Source organism: Aquarana catesbeiana, linkage group LG01 (assembly GCF_042186555.1).
Source record: "Aquarana catesbeiana isolate 2022-GZ linkage group LG01, ASM4218655v1, whole genome shotgun sequence".
NCBI lineage: Eukaryota > Metazoa > Chordata > Amphibia > Anura > Ranidae > Aquarana > Aquarana catesbeiana.
In genome coordinates, this window is record NC_133324.1 from 237636304 (window position 1) to 237662928 (window position 26625).

Sequence of the window (26625 nt, forward strand, 5' to 3'; positions counted from 1 at the left end):
AGATTATAAAGTGTCTAGATCCCATAGGATTCTTGGAACACACTCACTAGGGGATTGTAGGGCAGCACATTAGACAGCCAGGCAAGACTTGTGTAGGATCACCGCTTTGCTCGGCAGTTGTGTCTGAAATCCAGAGGGAGTCTGCGACAAGCTCTTCAGCCTGGGCCCTAGAGACTGTCAGTAAGGCATTAGCCCGTGGAACAAATGTCATTGTGCTGATGGATTAGATTATCCACTGCATGGTGACAGTTTTACACAAAAATAATCGCTCCACTTACAGATTAAAACCAAGTTATAAAAACTGATTATTGGATTAAAGCAGACGTGTGGTATATTATTCTAATTCTTTTACTTTTTTACTTATTTCACAGCATTCTCAAAGCTATGAAGTCTGTCTCTGCCAGCTGTGGTCTTGCATTGGTTAGTAATTTGTAGTCACATGTGTATTTACAGGCTAACAGAATGAAGAGACCATTTTTTTAAATGTAATTATAATTTGCAGGAATCCCCCAAGGGAGAGGCTAGCCTACCAATCAAAAAGGAAGCATACTACCCATCACCAAACTATCTATTAGGAAATACAGGTGTACCCAGCTGTGGTATGTAATCAAGTTATGTCATGGTTGTGAATAGCTCACATACACAAGAACTTGTCATTTATCATTGATGCACACCTTACTGTATGTTGTCTCATTGTACATCTGTAAAGAGCACCTATCAATTGTACACTACTGAAATAATGCAAGACTTTATTTTGGAATTAACTTATTAGTAGAGAATGTTACTTTAGAACGTAAATGTTTCCTTAGCTCAGATTGCCATCTACTAGTGTATCTCAAATACTACACCCCTAACACTGTTAAACACTGGGGAAATGATTTTCTCAGAAAAGAGAATTTTCATTTAGCTTTGTGATTAATGTAAAGCTATGGTAAAAAAATACAGGTGCTTCGGCAAAATTTGATTGAAAAACTACTTTTGTCTAGCCATGTTTTGAGAAGTTGTACATTTTTTTTCTGCTGTTTTTCAGGGTGATCTGTTTGTTCACCTCGCAAACCCAAGTGTTTGATTTTTGACCTTTTGTCATAATGATATACAGTCCTGCCTGATAAAGATATCAGGTTGACCAATGGTCAGACCTGGCAAGCTGGATCTGCTTGTGTATAACCAGGTGTACTTAGCTGACTTGCAAAACTTACTGTCATTTGCAGGAATTTCTGCCATTTTTTCTTAGTGAGCAGAGTACAGCTGGGAAAATTGATTGATGATTAAGATAGATTTCTTCATAATCGCTGTACTTGGAATATGTTGCTTAGTGCATGAAGTTCAGACCTGCTTCTCTTATGCTATAAATGTCCAATTGGCTAATCAATTTTTCTTTTTCATGTTATATTTTTATTTTATAAGGATCAATAATCTTTTGTTTTCTTTCTGTCATCCTTTCTAGAGGAAGATCATTCCCAGGATGCCACAAAAGATCCTGTACCAGCTGAGAGACCATACTCAGCATCCCCTATGAACATAGATGGAGACTGTACACCCAGTCCTTCCCACTCTATGCTAGAAGCATCTTTGTCAAGCAGAGCTCAGAGAAACTCCTGCCCATCCTCTGGTTGCTCCAACATTAGTGAACAATTAGCAGCCGATCCCCTCCGTAAAAATCAGATTGCTTCACCATTACTCAAAATTGAAAACAACTCGGCACTTAGTTACCCATCTTCTTTTTATACAATAAAGGCCAGTGTGGTCTCAAACAATCACCAGTCAACTGGGAATCACGAGTCTAGCCCGCTCAGTGATCACTCTGAGGGGACCAATTCCAGCTCAGTGGAAGATGAACATCTAGATACTTCTGAAATTGCTTTCCAAGTGAAGGAACAACTGCTGAAACATAACATTGGACAGCGTGTATTTGGCCACTATGTTTTGGGGCTCTCTCAGGGCTCAGTAAGTGAGATTCTGGCACGTCCCAAACCTTGGCGAAAACTCACTGTTAAAGGGAAGGAGCCTTTTATTAAGATGAAGCAGTTTATATCAGACGAGCAGAATGTTTTAGCACTCAGAACTATACAGGTGCGGCAAAGAGGTACGTGGATTAAAGTGATACTAAATACACACTGTTTAATTTACATTGTCCCTTCTCTTTCTATGTATGGATGATGGCACTGTAATTATTTTAACCACTTTTTGACCGTGCTATAGCCGAAAGACAGCTACAATGCGGGCTTCCATTGTCGGGAGGGCATCCATAGATGTCCTCCCGTGATCGCGCTGCTTGCGCGCCCCCTATAAGAGCCCATTGCAGTCAACACGCTCTGTGATCATTGAGTCCTTTGGACTGCGCTGATCACAGGTCGAGGTAAAGGGCAAACTACACCAGCCCTTTACCACGTGATCAGCTGTCAGCCAATGACAGCTGATCACGGAAGTAAACAGAAGCCGGTTATCGAAAAGAAGAAAGCCGGTAACCAGCTTCTGTTACAGGGATATCAGTTCCAACATTGCCCACCAGTGCTGCTAATCAGCGCCCACCAGCACCACCTATCAATGCCCATCAGTACTGCTATTTAGTGCCCACTAGTGCTGCCAATCAGTGCCCACCAGTACCACCTATCAGTGCCTCATCATCAGTGTCACCTATCAGTGCTGCCTATCAGTGCAGCCTACCAGTGCCTATCAGTGCCGCTTATCAGTGTCCATCAGTGCCAGCTCTCTGTGACCCCTATCAGAGCCCATCAGTGCCACCTATCAGTGAAGCCTCATCAGTACCTCCTCATCAGTGCCCACCAGTGCTGCCTCATCAGTGCAGCCTCATCAGTTCCACCTATCAGTGCCGCCTCATCAGTGCCACCTCATCAGTGCAGCCTATCAGTGCTCATCAATGCCCATCAGTGCAGTCTCATCAGCGCACATCAGTGAATGAGAAAAATAACCTGTTTGCAAAATTTTATAACAAACTGAAAAATGTTTTGTTTTGTTTTTTTCAACATTTTCAGTCTTTTTTTGTTTCTTTAGCAAAAATAAAAACCCTGGGGTGATTATATACTACAAAAAGAAAACTTTTGTGTGAAAAAAATGATAAAAATTTTGTTTGGGTGTTGCATGACTGCACAATTGTCATTCAAAGTGTGACAGCGCTGAAAGCAATTTACCTGGGCAGAAAGGGGGTATAAGTGCCCAGTAAGCAAGTGGTTAATAAAAAAAAAACTTTAAGTACCTTTTCCTATTTGATATACAGCTGTCACATGACCCAGATCTTTCCCAGCATGTCTGCAGGGAAACATAAGCAGGAGGAGCCTCTAGTCCTCTGCTGCTGGTCACATGTTCAAAATTAAAAAAAACACCCTTTGGAATTAAGTATTAAGCCGGACGGCTCTCGATAGCAGCCCGTCACTCCGGGACCTGCGTGAATGCGGTGACGTCAGCACGTCGCTCCTCCCTATGCGTTTTGTCACACCTGATGTCATCCTGGGGCCCAAGGACAACACATCACCAGACAGGAATTTGAATCATCTCCCACTCCATCCAAATCCCATGATGGCTGTATTCAGAGCTCAATCACCGTCAGTCTTATTCACACAAGAAAGGAAGCACATCTTGAGAGCATAGAGCAGCTTAATATAGAAATTTGTTGAATATATCCCTGTTCAAAGATCCCCCCTTATTCCCCTGGTCTGTTAAAAAAGTGTTTTTTATTAGTATATGTGTCCCCATTGATGAAGTCTAATTCCTTTGTGAATGCTGCAAAATGAGAGGAAAATCCCCCAATGGGTCAAGAAACAGCAATAAAATTCTAACATGGGTTCCAACTCTTCTACACAATAATAAAACACTAACATTAAAGTTAGGGGTAAAGTTCCAATTTGAAAGGTTATTTCTGCAGAAATGGTTTAAATGATTTACTTACAGATGGGAAAGGTGGATGTTCAGTGAAGTAAAACTTCAACTGAAGTACAGTTAGAGGTCACAATTATGTTTTCAAATTTAACTATGCAGAAGTAGGCTGTTTGGTTGGGATTGTTCTGTCCTAGACACTTAATTATTGTGAGTATCTATGGCAGCATTATTCTAAATTACAGAACAGCCTAGCCATAGCTAGAAAATAAGTATAAGGAGTTTAGATGAATCCTGCCCACAATAAAACAAGCAATGGTGCTACATGTCACAGTTAAACGTAAGCACCCCTACCCCCCAGTTTTATACTACGTGGAATAGAAAGACAGCAGTTGCATCATTTATATAATATATTTTAACAGTATATACTTTTTAGCATAAAAGAATAACTAATGTACAGTATAAGCAAATTCTGCTGGATAGTTCTGAGTGCAGCTTCATATAGCCCAAGTTATATTAAATGCCTTGGACATGGCAAAAGGAAGATTTCCATTTTGGTTTTTTTATACTTCGGCATAGCCAAAACATACACTCGCTGGCCACTTTATTAGGTACACTTTTCTAGTGCCGGGTTGGACCCCCTTTTGCCCTCAGAACTGCCTTAATTCTTTGTGGCATAGATTCAATAAGGTGTTGGAAACATTCCTCAGAAATTTTGGTCCATAGTGACATGATAGCAACATGTAGTTGCTGCAGATTTGTCGGCTGCACATCTATGATGTGAATCTCCCATTCCACCACATCGCAAAGGTGCTCTATTGGATTGAGAAAATACATTCGATCATGTGCACTCGATCAGCTGAATAAAGAGAGAGTGGGTAATCAGACCTTTCACATCGAGTTCATATGGAGGGGTAAATTTGTGGCCCAAGGACAGTTGAAGATAGCCTGATGAAGGAGTGAGGTACACCGCTGTCTGTGAGACGTCCTGAGTGTCTGGAAGCGCTGAGAACCACTGGCGTCCCTGGAACGCGTGCTCCTCCCTGCTCTCTTTTTTCAATTGGAAGTGACGTACACCGCTGTCTGTGAGCCGTCCTGAGTGTCTGGAAGCGTTGGGAACTACCGGCGCCCCTGGACCCATCAGCTGCCTCTTCACCAGTGAGAAGATCGTCTTCCCCAGGAGCGAATAAACCACATTATTAATTCCATATGCGCTGACATCTCATACATCTTGTGAGTTACCAATTGTCTTTTATGGAATAAAATGTCTTAATAATGCTGCACTTAGATGGCGCTGCTCTCCTTCTGTCTTTGCTCTATTGGATTGAGATCTGGTGACCGTGGAGGCCACTGGAGTACAGTGAACTCATTGTCATGTTCAAGAAACCAGTTTGAGTTGATTTGAGCTTTGTGACATGGTGCAATATCATGCTGAAATTAACCATCAGAAGATGGGTACACTGTAGTCATTAAAAATATCCCCCACACCATTACGCCACCGCCACCAGCCTGAACACAAGGCAGGATGGATCCATGCTTTCATGTTGTTTATGCCAAATTCTGACCCTACCATCTAAATGTCGCAGCTGAAATCGAGACTCATCAGACCAGGCAACGTTTTTCCAATCTTCTATTGTCCTATGTTGGTGAATCTGTGTGAATTGTAGCCCCAGTTTCCTGTTCTTAGCTGACAGGAGTGACACTCGATGTAGCCCATCTGCTTCAGGGTTTGATGTGTTGTGCTTTCACAGATGGTATTCTCCATGCCTTGGTTGTAACAAGTGGTTATTTGAGTTACTGTTGCCTTTCTATCATCTCAAACCAATCTGCTCATTCTCCTCTGACTTCTGACATCAACAAGGCATTTACATCCACACAACTGCCGCTCACTGGATATTTTCTCTTTTTCTGACCTTTCTCTGCAACCTTAGAGATGGTTGTGCATGAAAATCCCAGTAGATGAGCAGTTTTTGAAATACTCAGACAGCCTGTCTGGCACCAACAACCATGCCACCTTCAAAGTCACTTAAATCCCCTTTCTTCCCCATTCTGATGCAAGTCATCTTTACCACGTCTAGATGCCTAAATGCATTGCGTTTCTGCCATGTGATTGGCCAATTAGCAATTTGTGCTACCAACACGTCTACCTAATAAAGAGCCTGGTAAGTGTATATAGATGAGCCGTTTTTTTGTATTGCATTTCACACATAATCCTGTTTAACCACTTCAATACATGGCACGTCCCCCCTTCCTGCCCAAGCCAATTTTCAGCTTTCAGCGCTGTCGCAATTTAAATGACAATTGCGTGGTCATGCAATGCTGTACCCGAACAAAATATTTATCATTTTGTTCCAACAAATAGAGCTTTCTTTTGGTGCTATTTGATCACCACTGGGGTTTTTATTTTTTGCTTATCAAATAAAAAAAGGCCATAAATTTTGAAAAAAAAAAGTTTCTTTGTTCCTGTTACAAAATTTTGTAAATAAGTAAGTTTTCTCCTTCACTGATGGGCACTGATGAGGCTGCACTGACGAGCACTGATGAGCTGGCACTGTTGATGAGGCACTAATATGCAGCACTGATGGGCACTGATAGGCAGAGGCAGCACTGATATGCAGTACTGATGGGCACTAATAGGTGGCACTGATGGGCACTTATAGGTGGAACTGATGGGCACTAATGGGTGGCACTAATGGGCACTGATAGACAGCACTGATAAGGAGGCACTGGCAGGCATTACTGATGGACACTGATTGGCACCTCTAATGGGCACTGATTGGCACCCCTGGTGGTCATGGGTGGGCATACCTGGTGGTCATCGGTGGGCATCCCTTCTGGGCACCCTTGGTGGGTCTGCACTGATAATCAATCAGAGCAGACCCCCCCCCCCATCAGGAGAGCAGCTCTCCTCTGCTCGCGTCTGTCAGTGCGAGCGGAGGAAAAGTCGATAAACGGCTCTTCCTGTTTACACTGTGATCAGCTGTGATTGGACACAGCTGATCACATGGTAAAGAGCCTACATCAGAGACCCTTCACTGAGATAGAAGATGCGGTGTGTCAGACTGACACACCACACCAACGATCGCCACGCTGCGCGCCCACGACTTATCCTGTTGGACATCATATCAGGATAATTAAACCATTTTCCGGCCATCATTCTGCTATATGGCGGGTGGGAAGTGGATAAGAGGTGACAATTTTTTCTATTTTACTTGGGGTTATAAACTGTATGTAGGAACTTCATCTATATTGTTTTATCCCTGGCTAATATCACAGTTGGACCAAATTTTGTAGGGCTTAATGTCACTGTTTTTCTGTCAGATTGGGCATATTTTTTGCATTTCTAAAAGCTTGTCAAAGCCTGGGCAAGTCCCTAAGTAGTAGATATTGGTATAAACACCATACATGTTTAAACATTGTTTACTTGTCTATTTATCAAGAATAATGTACAAGTGAATGTGAGAGATGACATCACTAAAGGAGCTGGGGAGGAGGTGGAATCCTTATGGGTAGAGCTCCAAAGGGATGATGCTAAGGGGAAAATAATACTGGGATTATGTTATAGGCCCCCTAAGCTGAGGGAGGAGGGGGAGATGGACCTCCTATCACAATTTGAATTAGCAGCAAGGATGGGAAGTGTTATTATTATGGGGGATTTTAATTATCCAGACATAGACTGGGCGGAGGGAACCACCCATTCGTCTAAGGCTCGCCAGCTCCTAAATGTCTTGCAGGCCAATTTCTTGGGTCAGATGGTAGATGCACCAACTAGAAATAAAGCGTTACTAGATCTACAGATTACCAATAATACAGACCTGATCACGGATGTATAAATACGGGGTAATTTAGGAAACAGCGATCACAGGTCAATTGGCTTCAGTATAAATCACACAAATAGGAAACATAAGAAAAATACAAAGACACTGAATTTCAAAAGAGCCAACTTCCCTAAACTATGAACCTTGCTAGAAGGCATAAATTAGGATAAAATCTTATGCCGCGCACAGACGATCGAAATTTCCGACAACAAATGTTCGATGGGAGCCTGTTGTCGGAAATTCCAACCGTGTGTAGGCTCCATCAGACATTTCCAAGCATGTGTAGACAATTCCGACGCACAAAATTCCACGCTTGCTCGGAATCAAGCAGAAGAGCCGCACTGGCTTCTGAACGTAATTTTTCTCGGTTTGTTGCACGTGTTGTACGTCACCACGTTCTGGACGTTCGGAATTTCCGACAACATTTGTTCAACCGTGTGTATGCAAGACAAGTTTGAGCCAACAACCGTTGGAAAAAAATACGGGATTTATTTGTTGGAATGTCCGAGCGTGTGTACGTGGCATTACGGAAGACACATAGCGGAAGAGAGCAAAAAAAATCCCAAGAAATTCTTTAGTTATTCCTACTTATTCCTAGTAGATGATAGGCTCAGCAATGGCATGCAATACCAAGCTGCTGCTAACAAAGCAAACAGAATATTGGCATGCATTAAAAAAGGGATTAACTCCAGGGATAAAGCGATAATTCTCCCACTCTACAATACTCTGGTCCGGCCGCACCTAGAGTATGCTGTCCAGTTCTGGGCACCAGTCCTCAGGGAGGATGTATTGGAAATGGAGCAAGAAGGGCAACAAAGCTAATAAAGGGTCTGGAGGATATTAGTTATAAAGAAAGGTTGCGAGCTCTGAACTTATTCTCTCTGGAGAAGAGACACATGAGAGGGGATATGATTTCAGTTTACAAATACCGTACTGGAGACCCCACAATATGGATAAACCTTTTTTGTGGAAGGGAGTTTAACAAGACACATGGCCACTCATTAAAATTAGAAGAAAAGAGGTTTAACCTTAAACTATGTAGAGGGTTCTTTACTGTAATGCCCCGTACACACGGTTGGATTTTCCGACAGAAAATGTGCGATCGGAGCGTGTTGTTGGACATTCCGACCGTGTGTGGGCTCCATCGGACATTTTCCATTGAATTTTCCGACACACAAAGTTTGAGAGCAGGCTATAAAATTTTCCGACAACAAAATCTGATCGCGTCAATTCCGACCGTGTGTGGCCAGTTCCGACGCACAAAGTGCCACACATGCTCAGAAGAAATTCCGAGACGGAACAGCTCGGTCTGATAAAATTAGCGTTCGCAATGGATACAGCACTTTCGTCACGCTGCAATGTTAAAAATGGTTTAATACAGCGCACTCTCTTCTTTATAATGTGAGAAGAATTAAGTAGTTTTGCTGCTCATATTCACACAGACTTCTCACAAACTTCTTTCTTTATTATTTATCGTGATTCCCTCAATATATTTTGATTTGTCACATCTGACAAAATTTCTTTTTTGTTGTTTTATTTATGCTTTTTTTTTCAAGGCTGTTTTTTTTTTTTTGGGTTTGTGTTTTTCTCAAGGCTGATCTTTGTTTTATTTTTTTTTTTTAGTTTTACTTCATAATATTTTTGTGTGCGTTTTGTGTGTCAAGTTACCACAACACCATTGATATCTTGTATTATTTAATCTCAAGAAGGTTGCTTGGTGTTGGTGCCCCTTGTTAATTTCACATTGTATTTTTGAAATGTACCTGAATCCTCACAAACAAACTGTCCTTTTTTTAAGGAAAACATACATAGGCCAGTATAATTGAAACAAAAAATCCTTTATTAAAGGCTCAGAACCAAACCAAGAGGGAGGCAACCAGGGGCGTCGGGAGGGGGTGGCTAGGGGGGGCTGAAGCCCCGAATTGGTCCCCGAAAAGCCCCGAGTGTCAAGAAGGCACCGTTTAATTGTTAGCCCCGAGCGCCACTGGCCGCTGATGAGCGGGGACCGATCTGATCCGCCGAGTGCGGCCGAGTGTGGCCGAATGACATACAGGTCCCGCCTTCTAGAGCTATGATGGACATCCCACTGGTCCAATGCTGGGACCGCGGGACGTGTGACGTCCATCATAGGCGCTGCACGCTCCAGAAGGCGGGAATTACAATCCGCCGCGCCACATCACTGAGATCCCCGCTCCCCGCTCAGATAGATCAGGGCAGCGGAGGAGCGATCTGGCGAGATGTGCCAGTGACTGCACGGATTATTGTAGAGGAGGCGGGGATGATGATAACCTGAAGAGGACCCCGTTGGGGGCGGATGGCAGAGTGAAGAGCTCCGGATCTCAGTGTGTCTGATCATGGGCACCGGAGTGTGCAGCAGGAGGCAGAAGAGTCTTCTCCATAACGCCTTGTGCCTGCTGGCCGTGCTGGGACTGGGAGGCAGGCTCTACTTTGTATATCTACGTGCAGGACAAAGCCTGGAGCTCCAAGGTCCAGGCGATGAAATTCTGCGCATGCGTGAAACTGCGCCCGCCCCTGACGTTCTTTCTAGTCTATTCCCCGCCCCTTCTCGTTCGGCGCAGTGGGGGAAGAGCACATGGCGGAGACACAGCAGGTGTCAGATAATTACACCAACAAGGAGGAGGAGGAGGAGAGCCCGGAGCCTGAAACGTCCCGATCCAGAAGGAGACGATATAAGGCATCAAATATGTCCTTTGGGGAGATGTTGGAGATGGTCGACATAATGAAGAGGGCCAACTATGATGGAAAGTATGGACCTTACCCCAACCCCAATGTCAGAAAGGCCAAGATCATGGCGAAAGTGGTCAAAAGTCTGCACCGGAATTTCGGGGTACGTCAATCGAAAGATCAGCTCAGGAAGCCGTGGTCGAACCTAAAATTAAGAGAGCATGAGCAGTACAGAAAGATCCGGAGAGTGCTGCAAAAAAGTAAGTAGTTGTGCTGTGTTCCTATTCTTTTTGTGTTTATTACGTTTGTGCTGCTCCATGTGCATTTCTTAACTGTTATCCAGTTTAAAATGTCAACTTTCATGTTCATGGCACATTATTCGTTCATATCAAACATTTTTCTTTCGGCCTATAAAACACCATTGTTTTGGCCATATGCATTTGCCCACATTTTTTAGGGCCTACTTGTCTGAAAATAATTTGGTTGTGTAGATGGGTTTGTTACTAGAATGAAATACAAACTAGATTCTGTGTAAGGAGAGGACAATCTGCAGCTGTTTACACATCTGGACGCTGGAGCACTAGTGTGGGACACATGAACACCCTTTTTATTAGGGGGCCCACACAGGTGCTCCAGTGTATACTATAGGGGTGTCTCCATCTGTGAAGCTTGTACAAAACAGGTAAAGTATTGAAGCTTGACAAAGGACACTAAAAATTCTACATCTTGGAACTCAGCCAAAATAGACAATTGTACCCCACTTCCAAGCAATGTTTCATATTTATAGTTCTTCCCTCAAATATCTGTGTGCTAAGTATACCATTTTTTTTTTTACATAGGGGACAAAAGACTTGGAGGACACCCCTCATCCGAGGAGACCAGAGACCCCCCACCTCTGGAAGAAGGGGAAATCCAACCAAGACAGGAAGAGCAGGAGGAGGAAGATGTGGAAATTGGCACCACAACAGGTGAGTGTCGGCGACCACAGGCTCAGGTAAGAGATGGATGCTGGCATATTTATAATGCATGTTTTTTTTTGGTTTCTATCTTTTTAGGTGATCGTGATGTTGTGGATCCAGATCCTTTCACCTCGGAAAGTGCACTGATCCTGATTGGGGAGATCATGGGGTGTAATAGGGACTTGGAAAACATCAAGAAAAACCTCAATGATGTTCTTCAAAAAAATAAGAACATCATTGATGTTTTGGGGAGAGTTTAAAACCCCTCCAAATCCCTTTGTTTTATGGTGTGCTGCAATTTTAAAATTTTTTGTCAAATAGTAGAAAAGCCAAATTTTGAAGAGGCACACAGTGTGTCAACATGTGCTATCTGCCATCACGGGAGATCAATGGACGCGTTTTGGGGGTGCAACCCCTTCCTCGATAATAAAGTAGCTGAGAGGAAGGGGTTGCTCTCCCAAAACATGTCCCTTGATCCCCCATGATGGCAGCTAGCACATGTTGACATTCGGCTATTTGTGTGCATCTTCAAAATTTGGCTTTTCTGGGGGTGACTTCACCCCATCTGAACGCAATATCAAACACAGTTTCTAAATACTCATGTCTGATATTGCCTTCAAGTTCTACCAAATGTGAACTTTGTAAGTTCAAGATTTGTGTCTTTCTTGTTGGTTTTAAACATGCCTGTTTTATCTTAAATGGACATTTCTACTTTTTCTAATGCGACCCCAAAAATTGTTATACAACAAACATGTTGGTTTGTTTTAAAAACTTTTTCTAAATGCACATGTGATTATGCAGGTATTAAAAAGATTGTTAATGAGGAATGTGTGGATTATTGTCTCAACGCTACAACACTTTTGTGGTGCTCTAATTGCTGCTTTCTGTGACAATGGGGGTTATTTCCTAAGGGCAAATCCACTTTGCACTACAAGTGCAGTTTCAAGTGCACTTGTAGTGCAAAGTGTCTTTGCCTTTAGTAAATAACACCCAACAGTGCTTTGTAAGGTTACACAATCACGTCATTTTCAGGACTCAACACATTTCTGTCAGGGTCAGCTAAAACAAACACAAGCAGTAAATGTCGCCAAAGATTTGCTTAATTTTTTTTTTATTTGAAAAAGGTTTTACACATTGTGTGGCATATTGATAGCCCCCCTACCCGCAAAGAATTCAAGGTATCTTAGCCAGACATCACGGGCACTCAGGGAGGGCAAGCCAGGACGGCCACTTTCAAGCGCCGTTAGGGTTGGTTTATTTTGAATTCCGGCCTCAGGCCCAACTGAGCTAGCATAGTTGGCAGAATGTTTCCGTAAAAAGTTGTGTAGAACAAGGCACGCCAGGATAATATGATTTAGTTTATACTCCGCCATATGTATGGGTGTAAGAAATAGGCGGAACCGGCTGGCCATGATTCCAAACGTGTTCTCCACCACTCTTCTGGCTCTGGCCAGCCGGTAATTAAAAACCCTCTGGTCCAGGGTGAGGGTCCTCATCGGGAATGGCCGCATAAGATGGTCCCCCAGCGCAAAGGCTTCATCCGCAACGAAGACGAATGGGAGTCCTTCCACATTGTCTTCTGGAGGTTGCAAGTCCAAGCTGCCATTCTGGAGACGCCTGTAGAACTCCGTCTGGGCGATGACTCCACCATCGGACATCCGGCCATTCTTCCCCATGTCCACATACAGAAAATCATAAGTAGCCGACACCACCACCAACATCACAATACTATTGAACCCCTTATAATTATAATAGTACGACCCCGAGTTGGGTGGTGGGACGATGTGGACGTGTTTCTCATCAATTGCCCCTCCGCAGTTAGGAAAGTCCCACCGCTGGGCTAAGTGGGAGGCCACAGTCTGCCATTCCTGTGGCGTGGAAGGAAACTGTGGAGTAAAATAAAAAAAATGAATTAGTCTTTGTGCACATAAACAGGGAAAGCAGATTAGACACAAACATTGTTGGCCAACATCAAGATACCATTTATTAGAGGTAATTTTTAAACACCAAAGTATAAGGTACACCTATCAGATTCCCCCTCCCCCCCCTCTCATGGGCCATTTCTAACATTAGGGGGGGGGAACTCTTGGACAGGTAACCCTCTCCACTTCATTGAGAGATGAATGCCTAAATAATGGGTATTACTTTGAACAGCCCCTCCTTAGTTACACTATTGGCAGCCCACTGGACAGGTAAGAAGTGTCATAATACAAAGATATAAATACACACTGTACACATTTGAGCACATTTGGAAATTCTGCTATTACCTATCAAGATAATAATAGGATACAAAAACTTTAAACATTACCATTTGAAAGTATACAGACAGGCCCTTGCACTACATGCTTTGGGGAATTCATCCATAAATCTGACCACTAAAGAGATGGGTATAGTGTGTATGGGTTTGGCAAAGTCAGCAGATAGATGATTGAGGATAGATAGAGAATTGGTATCAGCTGACTTAGCAGTTGGGGGAAGGGAGGGTTCCAAATGATTTGGGGACCCCCCAAAAAAAGCCTCTGGCACTCTTCCTGAATTTAAAGCGCAAATCTTATTTCAAAACATTTTAGGGGTGTTTGGGGTAAAGCACTACTATGGAGCTGATAAAATACATTGTTAAGTGACTACATGAGGTGAATATAGGGCCAGGAGACCAAAAATAATTACAAAAATATCAAGCATGCATGAGGACAAAGGGGACATTCATAGCATATTCCAATCATGGTAATTAGGGAATGAGGAAGGAAATACAATATATTATCAAACATTAAATACAATAAAATGTGATATTAAAGGATAAAAATCTTACCTTAATATACTCCTTCTGCAGGACCTGGATGATGGCAGAACAGGTCTCTGGGATAATGATCCCTAGAGCCTGGGGGGAGATGCCTGTCGAGAACTTCAAGTCCTGCAGGCTTCTCCCCATCACCAAGTACAGCAGGGTGGCGACTAGCCTCTGCTCCGGAGTGATGGCTTGCCTCATGCAGGTATCCTGCCTGCTGATATAGGGGGTCAGCAAAGCCAACAAACGGTGAAATACGGGTCCGTCATCCGGAGAAAGTTCCTGAAATCATCAGGATTATTCTCACGGATCTCACGGAGCAAAGGCATGTGACAGAACTGGTCACGCTGAAGCAACCAATTCATTGGTCCATGAACTCCTCCCCACCCTGTTCATGGACTGGACTTGTGTCAAGGTCAGGACCCCAACACCAAGCCCCCGCACAGCACGAACTCTATGAGGAGTACGTATACGCAACATGGCTAGAAAACGGTCGGCTGCTCAGAACGAAGTAACAGAACGCACTGAAGAACAGCAAGGCCTGTGAAGAACGACCTGAAAAACAGTAACGAACGAACAAGAACAGAATGACAAGAGTCACGCGTCACTTGCTGCACGCACTGAAGAGCAGATACAAACCCACAAGCACAAACTGAACAGCAGAAAACGATATGAAAACCACGAGTCTGAAAAAGTGCGAATCGTCTCTCACCAAACTTTTACTAACACGAGATTAGCAAAAGGAGCCCAAAGGGTGCCGCGCTTGGTTCTGAACTGGCCTTTTCTAGTCTCGTCATACGTGGTGTATGTCACCGCGTTCTTGGCGATGGGAAATTCCGACAACTTTGTGCGACCGTGTGTACGCAAAACAAGTTTGAGCTAACATCCGTCGGAAAAAATCCTAGGAATGTCCGATCAATGTCCGATCGTGTGTATGGGGCATTAGAGCCCCGTACATATGTGTCTAAAAAATTTTTAAAATGTAAAATTATGGAGTTTAAAAATCCGCTAAAGCAATTAAGATCAAACTCTATGTTCAACCCCATTGGCGTGCGTGTACCCATATTGTATATCCATTTGGATTCTTGTTTACTTAGTTCCCTTATACGATTACTATCCCGCCAATGGGGTTTATATTTTTCTATTGCCCAAAATTTTAGTAGTGCTGGATTTTTTTCATGGCATATTGAAAAAGTCACGTGTCTGGTGACGCAACGCGCCGGGAGGAGGAGCCTGTGACGTTCTCAGCAGTGCCAGCGGTGTCTGTGTGTGTGTGCACTGGAGGTGGATGAGGAGTTTTCAGCTTGTAGCTGAATGCAGCTGACCATACATTTCAATGCGATCTATTGAAGCGGGGATATGTGAGTGAAATCATTTTGTATTACATCATATCACCCTGGTTTAAAGTCCTGCGCAATGGTTTTGTTTCCCGTTTTTATTTTCCATATCATGGATGGTCGTTGAGAGCGGGGTTGTTCACCATTTAGCACCGGCAGGGGAACGGTATCACTGAACTCGTTGTCATTCATCCAAGCTTGGTTTTAAAGCTCTGGTTCTGCTAAGGGGATCCCTGCTTGTATTATAGTAGTGGACTATATATTTATTTATCTATTTATTCACTGTATTTATTCACAGAAGGTTTGTCAATTTATCAATTATACACATCCACTTGTATTGTATAAATTGTGTATAAATATTTAAACATATATTGTATTATATGGGATTTATGAATTTTGCACCTAGTGTGATATTAATTGGTTAATAACAGCGCAATTATTTATTTTATTTATTCACGAATTTGCACTATGGCATGCACAGACAGACTAAGCATGAGTAAAAGTGTTCCCAAACTCCTTAAAAGAGGTAAACATCATGTCTTCCTGAAATTCTCGGTCTTATGATTATGCATAGCAATGAGGTTTTGCATGATATAAATATCTTGGACCTTCGAAAACCACATGGCCAGAGTGGAGGGTGAGGTTTATTTCCATTTGAGTGGGATGCAAGCTGCTGCTGCATTATATGCTGCAACTTTTTAATTATCTTGGAAACCCCGGGTTTGAGGTTCCAGGATGGAAGGCAAGTACAAAGCTTATCTCACAGAGGGGTGCGAGATGAATACTGTTTATTGTTCATTTCCCAAAATTAGCTAAATAAAATAGAGATAGGAAATTATTAATAACATGCTGTACCAGGATTTGTCCATTCTTTTTCACAATATAATTCACATCCACTAATCCACCAGTAATTAATATGTGTTTGTTTTTATTTCTTTAACAGTTTTTCTCCAAATAAGAAAAATTAAATGTTGCATTTATAGGTATAGGTCTGGTACATCAGGCATATTGACTGGTGGGCCATAGCTATGCTAATACAAGCAAGTATCTCAGGAGTACTACCTTAAAAATAGTGAACCCTATCAAAACATCTGTCTTGTGCTCAAAGGTCTTATGCTAACAGACTCCACCCATATACTAGTGACTTAGAACTTTGTAAGGTTATGTATAACTTACCTGCCTATTTAGGGCAAGTGAATTGTGCATTAGCACCTTTTTTGGATACCAGTGCTTCAGAAAACCCTAGTTCACATTGTTACCAGATAATGTAGAGGGTACCCAATCATTAAAGGCATCTTTCTTTTAGGTGTACCTGCTGCTGAAGGGCACATGTGTTTTTTATCAACAAAGTACATGCACACAAACTAGCAAACCCATAGGGCTATGGATACCAGTCTGTATATTTGGTGTGCTTGACTGACCACCACTTAAAATGAACTTGGCACATAGATATCTGTAATCTAAAGTGACCAGTGGGAGACTGGATATAAGGACAGAAATAGAACATTTATAGTTGATCACGGAGCACTTGGTTGTACAGTATGTGCGCATTAGCAGGGAATTATGGGAAAGAATGATGGGTCATCAGAATTTGTGTAATTGTATATCTGTTTATTGTACTTACTTTTTTTGTTATTATTTAGGAAGCATCACACCTAGAATTCGAACTCCAGAAACCGGTTCAGATGATGCCATCAAAAATATTCTAGAGCAAGCAAAAAAAGAGATTCAGTCTCAGAAAGGGGGTAAGTCAGCCAATAATGACAACTGTTTACTTTTTTACAGGATTTTAGATTGACATGAAATGTTGTTGTGATGTTGTTCATTGTTAAAGTGGAAGTAAACTTCCATCACTAACTTTTACCTTTAGGTAAGCCTATAATAAGGCTTACCTATAGGTAGTGTAAATATCTCCTAAACGGCAGAGTTTGGAGATATTTACTGTACATGCAGCCAGTGACATCACTGGCAGATGCGCTCTGAAGGAAGGGCCACCCATGTCATTCCTTCAGAGCCCTGTGCCATAACCATGCTCCCATGCGAGTGGGAGTGCTGTCATCGTGGCTCCAGTCAGTCACAGACCTGGAGCCCGCAAGACAGGAGTGCCTGCAGCTCTGACATCTCGGCACTAGAAGAGCTTCATTTTAAGGTAAGTTTAACATAATGTGCTAGTATGTGATGCAAACTAGCACATTATGACATTACCTTGCAGGTAAGAAAAAAAAAAAAAGTCCAGCAGTTTACAACCTATAATAAGGCTTACCTATAGGTAGTGTAAATATCTCCTAAACTTGCACCGTTTAGGAGATATTTACTGTACATGCAGCCAGTGACATCATTGGCACATGCTCTCTGAAGGAATGGCCACCCTGGCCCTGTACCGTAATCATCATCGCGGCTCCGGCTAGTCACAGAGAAGGAGTCTGTAAACCCAGAAGCAAGACGGGTGAAGGTGGAAGCGGCCCCCAGCTCTGACATCTCAGCGCGAGAGGGTTTAGTTTTAAGGTAAGCTTAACATAATGTGCTAGTATGCGATGCACACTAGCATATTATGGCTTTAAATTACAGGGTACAAAAAAAACATCCAGTGGTTTACAACTGCTTTACTAGAAAGCACAGCAGATGCAGTTTTCTTTTATACAATCTTGTATAAAGTTGATTTACCAAAGGCAAATGGGCTGTTCACCTTGCAAGGAAATGTGGTGAAAATTGTCACTGCTCTGACCCTCTTGTATTTATTTTTTAGCTTGAGCTACTGAGCCCTCTTAACAAAAGAGTTTTTTTGTCAAAGCTAGCAACGATAGACAGTGTATTAGTTCTCCTGACCATGATAAAGAAATAGTGCATGTACACATTGCATTAAAAAAACAAGAAACCTAAAATCTAATGTGCCCCTATAAATAAATACTATAATATCACATGTATATATACAGTTGTGCTCATAGGTTTACATACCCTGGCAAAATTCATGATTTCTTGGCCATTTTTCAGAGAATATGAATTATAACACAAAACATTTCTTTCACTCATGGTTAGTGTTTGGCTGAAGCCATTTATTATCAGTCAACTGTGTTTACTCTTTTTAAATCATAATCACAACAGAAACTACCCAAATGACCCTGATCAAAAGTTTACATACCCCAGTTCTTAATACTGTTTATTGCCCCCTTTAACATCAATCAGCTTGAAGTCTTTTGTGGTATTTGTGGATGGGGCTCTTTATCTTCTCATATGGTAAAGCTGTCCATTCCTCTTGGCAAAAGGCCTCCAATTCCTGTAAATTCCTGGGCTGTCTGGCATAGGAACTGTACGTTTGAGATATCCCCAGAGTGGCTCAATGATATTGAGATCAGGAGAGCGAGATGGCCACTCCAGAACCTTCACTTTATTCTGCTGTAGCCAATGACAGGTCGACTTAGCCTTGTGTTTTTGATCATTGTCATGTTGGAATGTCCAAGTACGTCCGTGCACAGCTTTCTTTCTCTGAAAAATGGCCAAGAAATCATAAATTGTGTCAGGGTATGTAGACTTATGAGCACAACTGTATATGAACACATGTATATGTATATAATTCCTCATTATTGATATTGAGATGTTTACAAGCAGCTCATAGTTCTTATTCCTTCATATATATGAGAAAGAATGCAAGGTAGCAAACATGTTTAGTGACTTTTGAGCAATGATTATTTATATGGACTAACTCTGGAGGAGGATGATAGGATGATGTCCTTTCTCATTACTCCAGTGTGTATGGAGCTTTATCTCAAGCAATCCAACCAGAAAACCATGCAATTGTGTACATTTTTTCACACGTTATGTGTATTCTAGATTGATCCTAGGGGCAGAGGCCCTGAATCTTTCAGCAGTGTAATGACATGTATACATCTGGCTGGGTACATCACGGGAGTGGGTGCACAGAATCGAACAATCAGTATCTCTGGATCTGTACACCCACTCCAGCCTCATATTAAATTTTGTGACTGTGTCTGTGCAGCTAGTGCCTCTGCAGCCACTTCTATGGGCTGCCTGCAAGCAGCTCCGAGTTGCATTCACATGCAGCAGACAGTGGCTCGAATTGGAGGACTGGTCTGAGTGCCCATCGGAATGTGCCCTAACACAGGGTTTGGGTATTCTAAGCAGAACTAAAGGCCAGTTCAGCAAGAATAGGCTGACTTTCTGTCTGTGTGTACTGCTTTCTGTTCAACATAAACAGGTCTAATTATCAGCTGCTATTAAATAGGCATGCTGGAAAACCAGCATTCGATTAGCACTCGCAGCCAGTGGCTGATCAGTGTATTTCAGCGGGGGTGGGGGAGCACCCTGCCAGAATACAATGTCTCAGCAGGAGAGATCCCACATCAACATTGCTTATGTTGATGTGGGGACCTGGTAGTTTTTTTTGTTTTGTTTGCTCAATCAACTGGTTGAACAAAAAAAAAACAGAGTGTGTGTAGCCAGCTTTAAAGAATAACTCCATATTTGTGGGGAAAAATAGCAAATAAAAAATAAAAATTCTAGCATATATAATTGCTAAACATGTCATATTGTAATTAAATGTTAATAAAAACTACCTTTCGTTTTTCAATCTGCAGCCCTGTAATTTTCTGTAAATGCAATGGGGCAATGCAATGCAATATGGCAGCCTGGAGGCCTTCTGTACACAGATGGTGTACAGAATGCCCCAGAACTGTAATTTCCTGCTTGTGTGATTGGCTTACTGATTTTCCTAGAAGTCTGCACTAAGATACAAGTCAGATTTTGGGCATCCCCTGCAACAAAAAATGTCATTTTTGGTTAGATACGCCCAAAGGAAAATCTCAGAAAGGGATGCAGACCCTGTCACTTTGCTCATTAGAACCCTGCACAGTACAGCAGCTAATTGATCATTTTAAAATCACTCCTATTAGATTCACTTTGCACAGGGACATAGACAAACAGCAGCTATTTATTCAGAATAACAAAAGGTCTCAATCTGCAACAACGTTTGTTAAAATCCTTACAATGTACGTAGATCACCCAGAGGGGAATGTTTTTTTTTGTCAACAAAAGTGGACTTACTGTTTAAGGTTCAGTGAATTTGTCAGCTTTGAATACCAACTGAGAGGAGCGGGTGGGATAACTATATGTGTTGAACCTTGCATCAGGTGTCACTTGTGACAAAGCCACCACAAAAGCCTTTGTTTTGTTTTCCTGACTGGCTCTTAGTGAACAATTCAGCACATTGCAGACAATCGGCTTTCTAGTTCTTCGGACGTTGTGCAAAAAAAAGGGTTATGCTGCCACCTGCTGTATGTTTTATGGTCATGTTTAGCTTCTGGATAGATAGATAGATAGATAGATAGATAGATAGATAGATAGATAGATAGATAGATAGATAGATAGATAGATAGATAGATAGATAGATAGATAGATAGATAGATCAAAAGCATGGGTTAAAATGCTTTGACATCTGTGACTAAATCAGGAATATTTTCAAATTAGTTAAATGATTTATGAATGTGAAAGTATTGGGGTATTATTACCTGTGTTATTGTGATCTATTCATTTCAAATCCCACATGAATTATTTCCTCCTCCTCTGCATACATAATACATGTAATCATTTAATGTCAAATTTCCCTATCAATCATATAAATAAAAATCGTAAATAGAAGCTTCTGCCACACAGTGATCACAAGCAGAGGGATTTGGTGGTGGAAATTCTACGGAGAATCAAGTGTGTGGATTGCACCAACTGAGTTTATCTTTTTCTTGGTTTTTTAAATCAGATTTTATTTAATATATTTTGTAAATCATACACAGAAAAACAACACAGGGCGGCAAAAAAAAAAAAAAAAAAAAAAAAAGTTAATCTTTAAATGTAAAATAAGCGTACACCCTTTTTTAATGTCGGTGCTGATTAACAAACACGATTACCAATTAGTTGGTTTTGAGTTACAAGATACATTATATTTTTGTAGATAATATTGTGCAGCCCATAGGCTTCCAGGCAGTGATACGGTAACATAGACGTATTAGTAATAAATGTATGCAGTTCATAACAAGTCATTTAATTGGTGCCCTTACACGGGGGGGGGGGTATGACATTAATGAGGGTAGGTCTAATGGAAGCTGATTGCATTACTGTTAATGTAAACCAAAGACACAATTCCCTTTTAAAAAATACTAAAGGCTGTTTCTGAGTTACAGCCTCACATCTGTTAATAATTCCTGTTTCCACTCTGCAGCTTCCTATCATAAAATCATCAGCTCATTAATAAGAACTGACACTTCTACTACCTCCTAATGGACGGGTCATTATTTATGAATAGGACTTAACTGTGTGCACATTTATGGAGGAGAAAATGAAATACTGCTTTCTGAGAATCTTGTATGAAAATTGATAAGGAGCCTTATGAGAGCAAATTGCATTAAAAAACTAGGAGTTTTCTCTTGTACGCTAACAGATGCATAACATTTCTCCAATATAGATTTGATCATACCTTTATGACAGTTATCTAAGGATAAGATAAGATAGGAAAATAAATCTTTGGGTTTCCATTGGGCACCCATAACAATATTTCTTTCTTTTTTTGTATGCAGGTGAAACAAAAGGTTCGAGTGTTCCTTTATCATCAACTTCCAGTGTTAACAACAACTCGGAGAGTGCAATAAAGAGCATCTTGGAGCAGGCTAGGCGAGAGATGCAAGCACAGCAGCAGGCACTGCTGGAAATTGAATCAGGGAGTAGCCATAGGTCCATTCCAACTCCACCAAATGAACGTCCAGTTCTCACTCCTACAACACACACAACCCCTCATATCTACATTAAACAGGAGGAGGGCATCCTTCCCGCCAGCACAAGCTGCACACAAACACCACTGAGTGTGCTGTCTCCAGCTGCTTTTGTACAAAACATCATCCGCAAAGTGAAGTCAGAGATTGGTGATGCCGGATCATATTTTGACCAGCATTGGGCATCGGAAAAGAATGTCCTGAGCCATCCATTCACCTCTGTGTCTCCCTCGCTGTCTTCATCATCATCAAGTTACTCCAGTATGGTAAATGGGCGAGTTTGGAAAAGAGGAGATAATGGGGAGAATGTTAACAATGAGGAAGATATATCAACTGGGGAAGAAGCACACAAGATAATAGAAGTGAAAACAGAGGCTGGAAGCCTGGATAATCAGAATATCAGTCAGCTTTCATACTACCCTGCATACGTTCCAAGAAACCTCAAGCCCACTGTGCCCCCTCTGACTCCGGAGCAGTATGAGATGTACATGTACAGAGAGGTAGATACGCTGGACCTGACAAGACAGGTTAAAGAAAAACTTGCCAAAAATGGCATTTGCCAGAGAATCTTTGGAGAAAAGGTATAAGTATTGCTGCCCATGTAAAAATAGCCCAACGAAAATAATATTTTAGGTCTGGGGTATCACTTTTCTGATTTGTTTTTTAATTAATATATTGGACGTAGCTCTCAACAGGAGATGTGGGAACACCACTGTGGAGTGATACTGAAAAGTAAATGAGAGTTTCGATGGGGGTTCATCTTTAGCGTCCCCAAGAGCTATGTGAACTCTGCAGGTTACTAATATCCCATGAGACTCCATATGAGCTGAAATGTAACTTTTAGGTGGACTGACCCTTTGAGCCAGTTAGATTTTCTTTGTGTAATACATTAGCCATGTTTCATATGTTAGGATTTCCTATTTCTAGTCCTCAGTGTCTGTTTTCTTCTGAATTTTATTTTATAAGCTTGAAAAATGGCAACTCAAGAATACATAATAAATGTGAATCATTCAAAAGCAGTGAGTCACTTTCGAAAAAATGGAAAAATATCTTCAGAGAGGTTTAGAGGACTAGAGCAGAAATATCTTTGCTGACTATTTGTTTTAGAAACCTGTGCTTTAAAACACGACATGTCTTCCTTTAAAATGGGAGCACATGGCACTAGCTAGACTAAATTTGGACATTGTTTGAACATTTAAATATACAGTGTATTGTGTTAGCACAGTGAAAGAAACATTAGATATCTAGGTTAACAATACTTAGGTATTTTTTTAAGCAGAACTGTTCTAAAACCATAGAAGTATTAAAATACCAGGGCACTCAAACTGTATTACCTAGGCCTATGTCTGTGTCGTTTGGTTATTTTCTTATTTATGTACTTGTGTACTTATTTATTTATTTATTTCAGGTACTTATATAGCGCCGTCAATTTACACAGCGCTTTACATATACATTGTACATTCACATCAGTCCCTACCCTCAAGGAGCTTACAATCTAAGGTCCCTAACTCACATTCATACATATACTAGGGACAATTTAGACAGGATCCAATTAACCTACCAGCATGTCTTTGGAGTGTGGGAGGAAACCGGAGTACCCGGAGGAAACCCACGCAGGCACAGGGAGAACATGCAAACTCCAGGCAGGTAGTGTCGTGGTTGGGATTCGAACCAGCGACACTTCTTACTGCTAGGCGAGAGTGCTACCCACTACACCACTGTGCCGCCCAGTATTACACTTTTGGCCCACCAGGGCATAGACACAGTCAGGTCCATTAATATTGGGACATCGACACAATTCTAATCTTTTTGGCTCTATACACCACCACAATGGATTTGAAATGAAACGAACAAGATGTGCTTTAACTGCAGACTTTCAGCTTTAATTTGAGGGTATTTACATCCAAATCAGGTGAACGGTGTAGGAATTACAACAGCTTGTATATGTGCCTCCCACTTTTTAAGGGACCAAACGTAATGGGACAATTGGCTGCTCAGCTGTTCCATGGCCAGGTGTGTGTTATTCCCGCATTATCCCATTTACAAGGAGCAGATAAAAGGTCCAGAGTTCATTTCATGTGTGCTATTTGCATTTGGAATCTGTTGCTGTCAACTCTCAATATGAGATCCAAAGAGCTGTCACTGTCAGTGATGCAAGCCATCATTGGCTGAAAAAACAAAACAAACCCATCAGAGAGATAGCAAAAACATTAGGTTTGGCCAAATCAACTGTTTGGAACATCCTTAAAAAGAAAGAACGCATCGGTGAGCTCAGCAACACCAAAAGACGCAGAAAACCACGGAAAACAACTGTGATGGATGACCGAAGAATTCTTTCCCTGGTGAAGAAAACACCCTTCACAACAGCTGGCCAGATAAAGAACACTCTCCAGGAGGTAGGTGTATGTGTGTCAAAGTCAATAATCAAGAGAAGACTTCACTAGAGTGAATACAGAGGGTTCACCACAAGATGTAAACCATTTTTCAGCCTCAAAAACAGGAAGGCCAGATTAGAGTTTGCCAAACAACATCTAAAAAAGCCTTCACAGTTCTGGAACAACATCCTATGGACAGATGAGTACAAGATCAACTTGTACCAGAGTGATGGGAAGAGAAGAGTATGGAGAAGGAAAGGAACTGCTCATGCTCCAAAGCATACCACCTCATCAGTGAAGCATGGTGGTGGTAGTGTCATGACGTGGGCATGTATGGCTGCCAATGGAACTGGTTCTCTTGTATTTATTGATGATGTGACTGCGGACAAAAACAGCAGGATGAACTCTGAAGTGTTTCGGGCAATATTATCTGCTCATATTCAGCAAAATGCTTCAGAACTCATTGGACGGCGCTTCATAGATCAGATGGACAATGACCCAAAGCATACTGCAAAAGCAACCAAAGAGTTTTTTAAGGGAAAGAAGTGGAATGTTATGCAATGGCCAAGTCAATCACCTGACCTGAATCCGACTGAGCATGCATTTCACTTGCTGAAGACAAAACTGAAGGGAAAATGCCCCAAGAACAAGCAGGAACTGAAGACAGTTGCAGTAGAGGCCTGGCAGAGCATCACCAGGGATGAAACCCAGCGTCTGATGATGTCTATGCGTTCCAGACTTCAGGCTGTAATTGACTGCAAAGGATTTGCAACCTAGTATTAAAAAGTGAAAGTTTGATGGATGATTGTTAATCTGTCCCATTACTTTTGGTCCCTTAAAAAGTGGGAGGCACATATACAAACTGTTTTGGATGTAAATACCCTCAAATTAAAGCTGAAAGTCTGCAGTTAAAGCACATCTTGTTCGTTTTATTTCAAATCCATTTTGATAGTGTATAGAGCCAAAAAGATTAGAGTTGTGTAGATGTCCCAATATTTATGGACCTGACTGTATGATAGGGTACAAGACTTTCAATGTGGTACAATTAAATGTTGACTCTTTGTAATGTATGTTCACTGGATTGTTTTATATGTACAATAAAAACTTTTCTGATTAAAAAAAAAAAAAAAAAAAATACCATGCCACAGAGTTTGTCAGATATTGCAGTGCAGAATTTGCCGCTGGTTTGAGCTACAATATTAGTTTTATAAAAAAAATATTGTATTTTTAAATCAGTCCAGCACCTTTTGGGGTTGATTTACTAAAGGCATATAGACTGCGCACTTTGCAAAGTGCAGTTGCACTCTGCAAAAGCAGTTGCTCCACAGCTTGGTAAATGAACAGAAGCTCTGCTGACTTCCAGTATCCAATCATCTGCAAGCAAAAATGCTGGTTTTTTTATTTTCCATGCACGTGATTGGATATTCTTTGCAAAGTGAAGATTTACCTCATTTACTAAGTCTTGGAGCAACTGCACTTGCAGGGTGCAATTGCACTTTGCAGAGTGCACAGTGTATTTGCCTTTAGTAAATCAACCCCATTGTCTCCTATTTTCTGATTTATGACTCCTGAAATGTTTTGGCTCTGTGACAAAGTATTTTAGTTCTATACTACTGTATGTTGAAATAAATTTATATCTGGACATTTAACTCGCAGTGTGGAGCTTCATCTGGGAAACGGTGACTCCGGGGTAAATCCGTGCATGTGAACATAGAGCATGTAAACCTGTTCAGTTTAAACTAGACACAGACTTTACAAAGGATTATAATTCACTGCCATTCAGAGCTCTTTAGCTGCATTTCAAGGATGCTGGGAATGAAAGAGCAGGATGAATGCGTAACACAAGAGATTCCCAACAGCCAAATTAATATAAAGAATGTAGCGATGGTTGTTTTTGTTTTTTGTTTTTCGAGAAAAGAAACTATGCAACCAACTTTTTTTATTCAATAAAAATATATACAGGGTTCTAAAGTTCTACCTAAAATTGATTCACTATATGTATCTTACTTAGAAATGTAAAGCTGATTCTTGTAACAATTAGGGCATCAATGGACAAATG

At 41.5% G+C, this 26625-nt stretch overlaps 1 protein-coding gene across 3 annotated transcripts in view; it reads left to right on the forward strand.

The window, feature by feature from the left end:
- CUX2 (cut like homeobox 2) overlaps window positions 1-26625 on the forward strand; it is a 755888-nt gene that overhangs the window by 691394 nt on the left and 37869 nt on the right. For all 3 annotated transcript variants that reach the window (XM_073626099.1, XM_073626084.1, XM_073626092.1), the window contains 5 exons: window positions 372-420; window positions 503-599; window positions 1448-2086; window positions 17062-17163; window positions 22000-22772. In XM_073626099.1, the coding sequence (XP_073482200.1) occupies window positions 372-420; window positions 503-599; window positions 1448-2086; window positions 17062-17163; window positions 22000-22772 (1660 nt within the window). The remainder of the gene's footprint in view (window positions 1-371; window positions 421-502; window positions 600-1447; window positions 2087-17061; window positions 17164-21999; window positions 22773-26625) is intronic.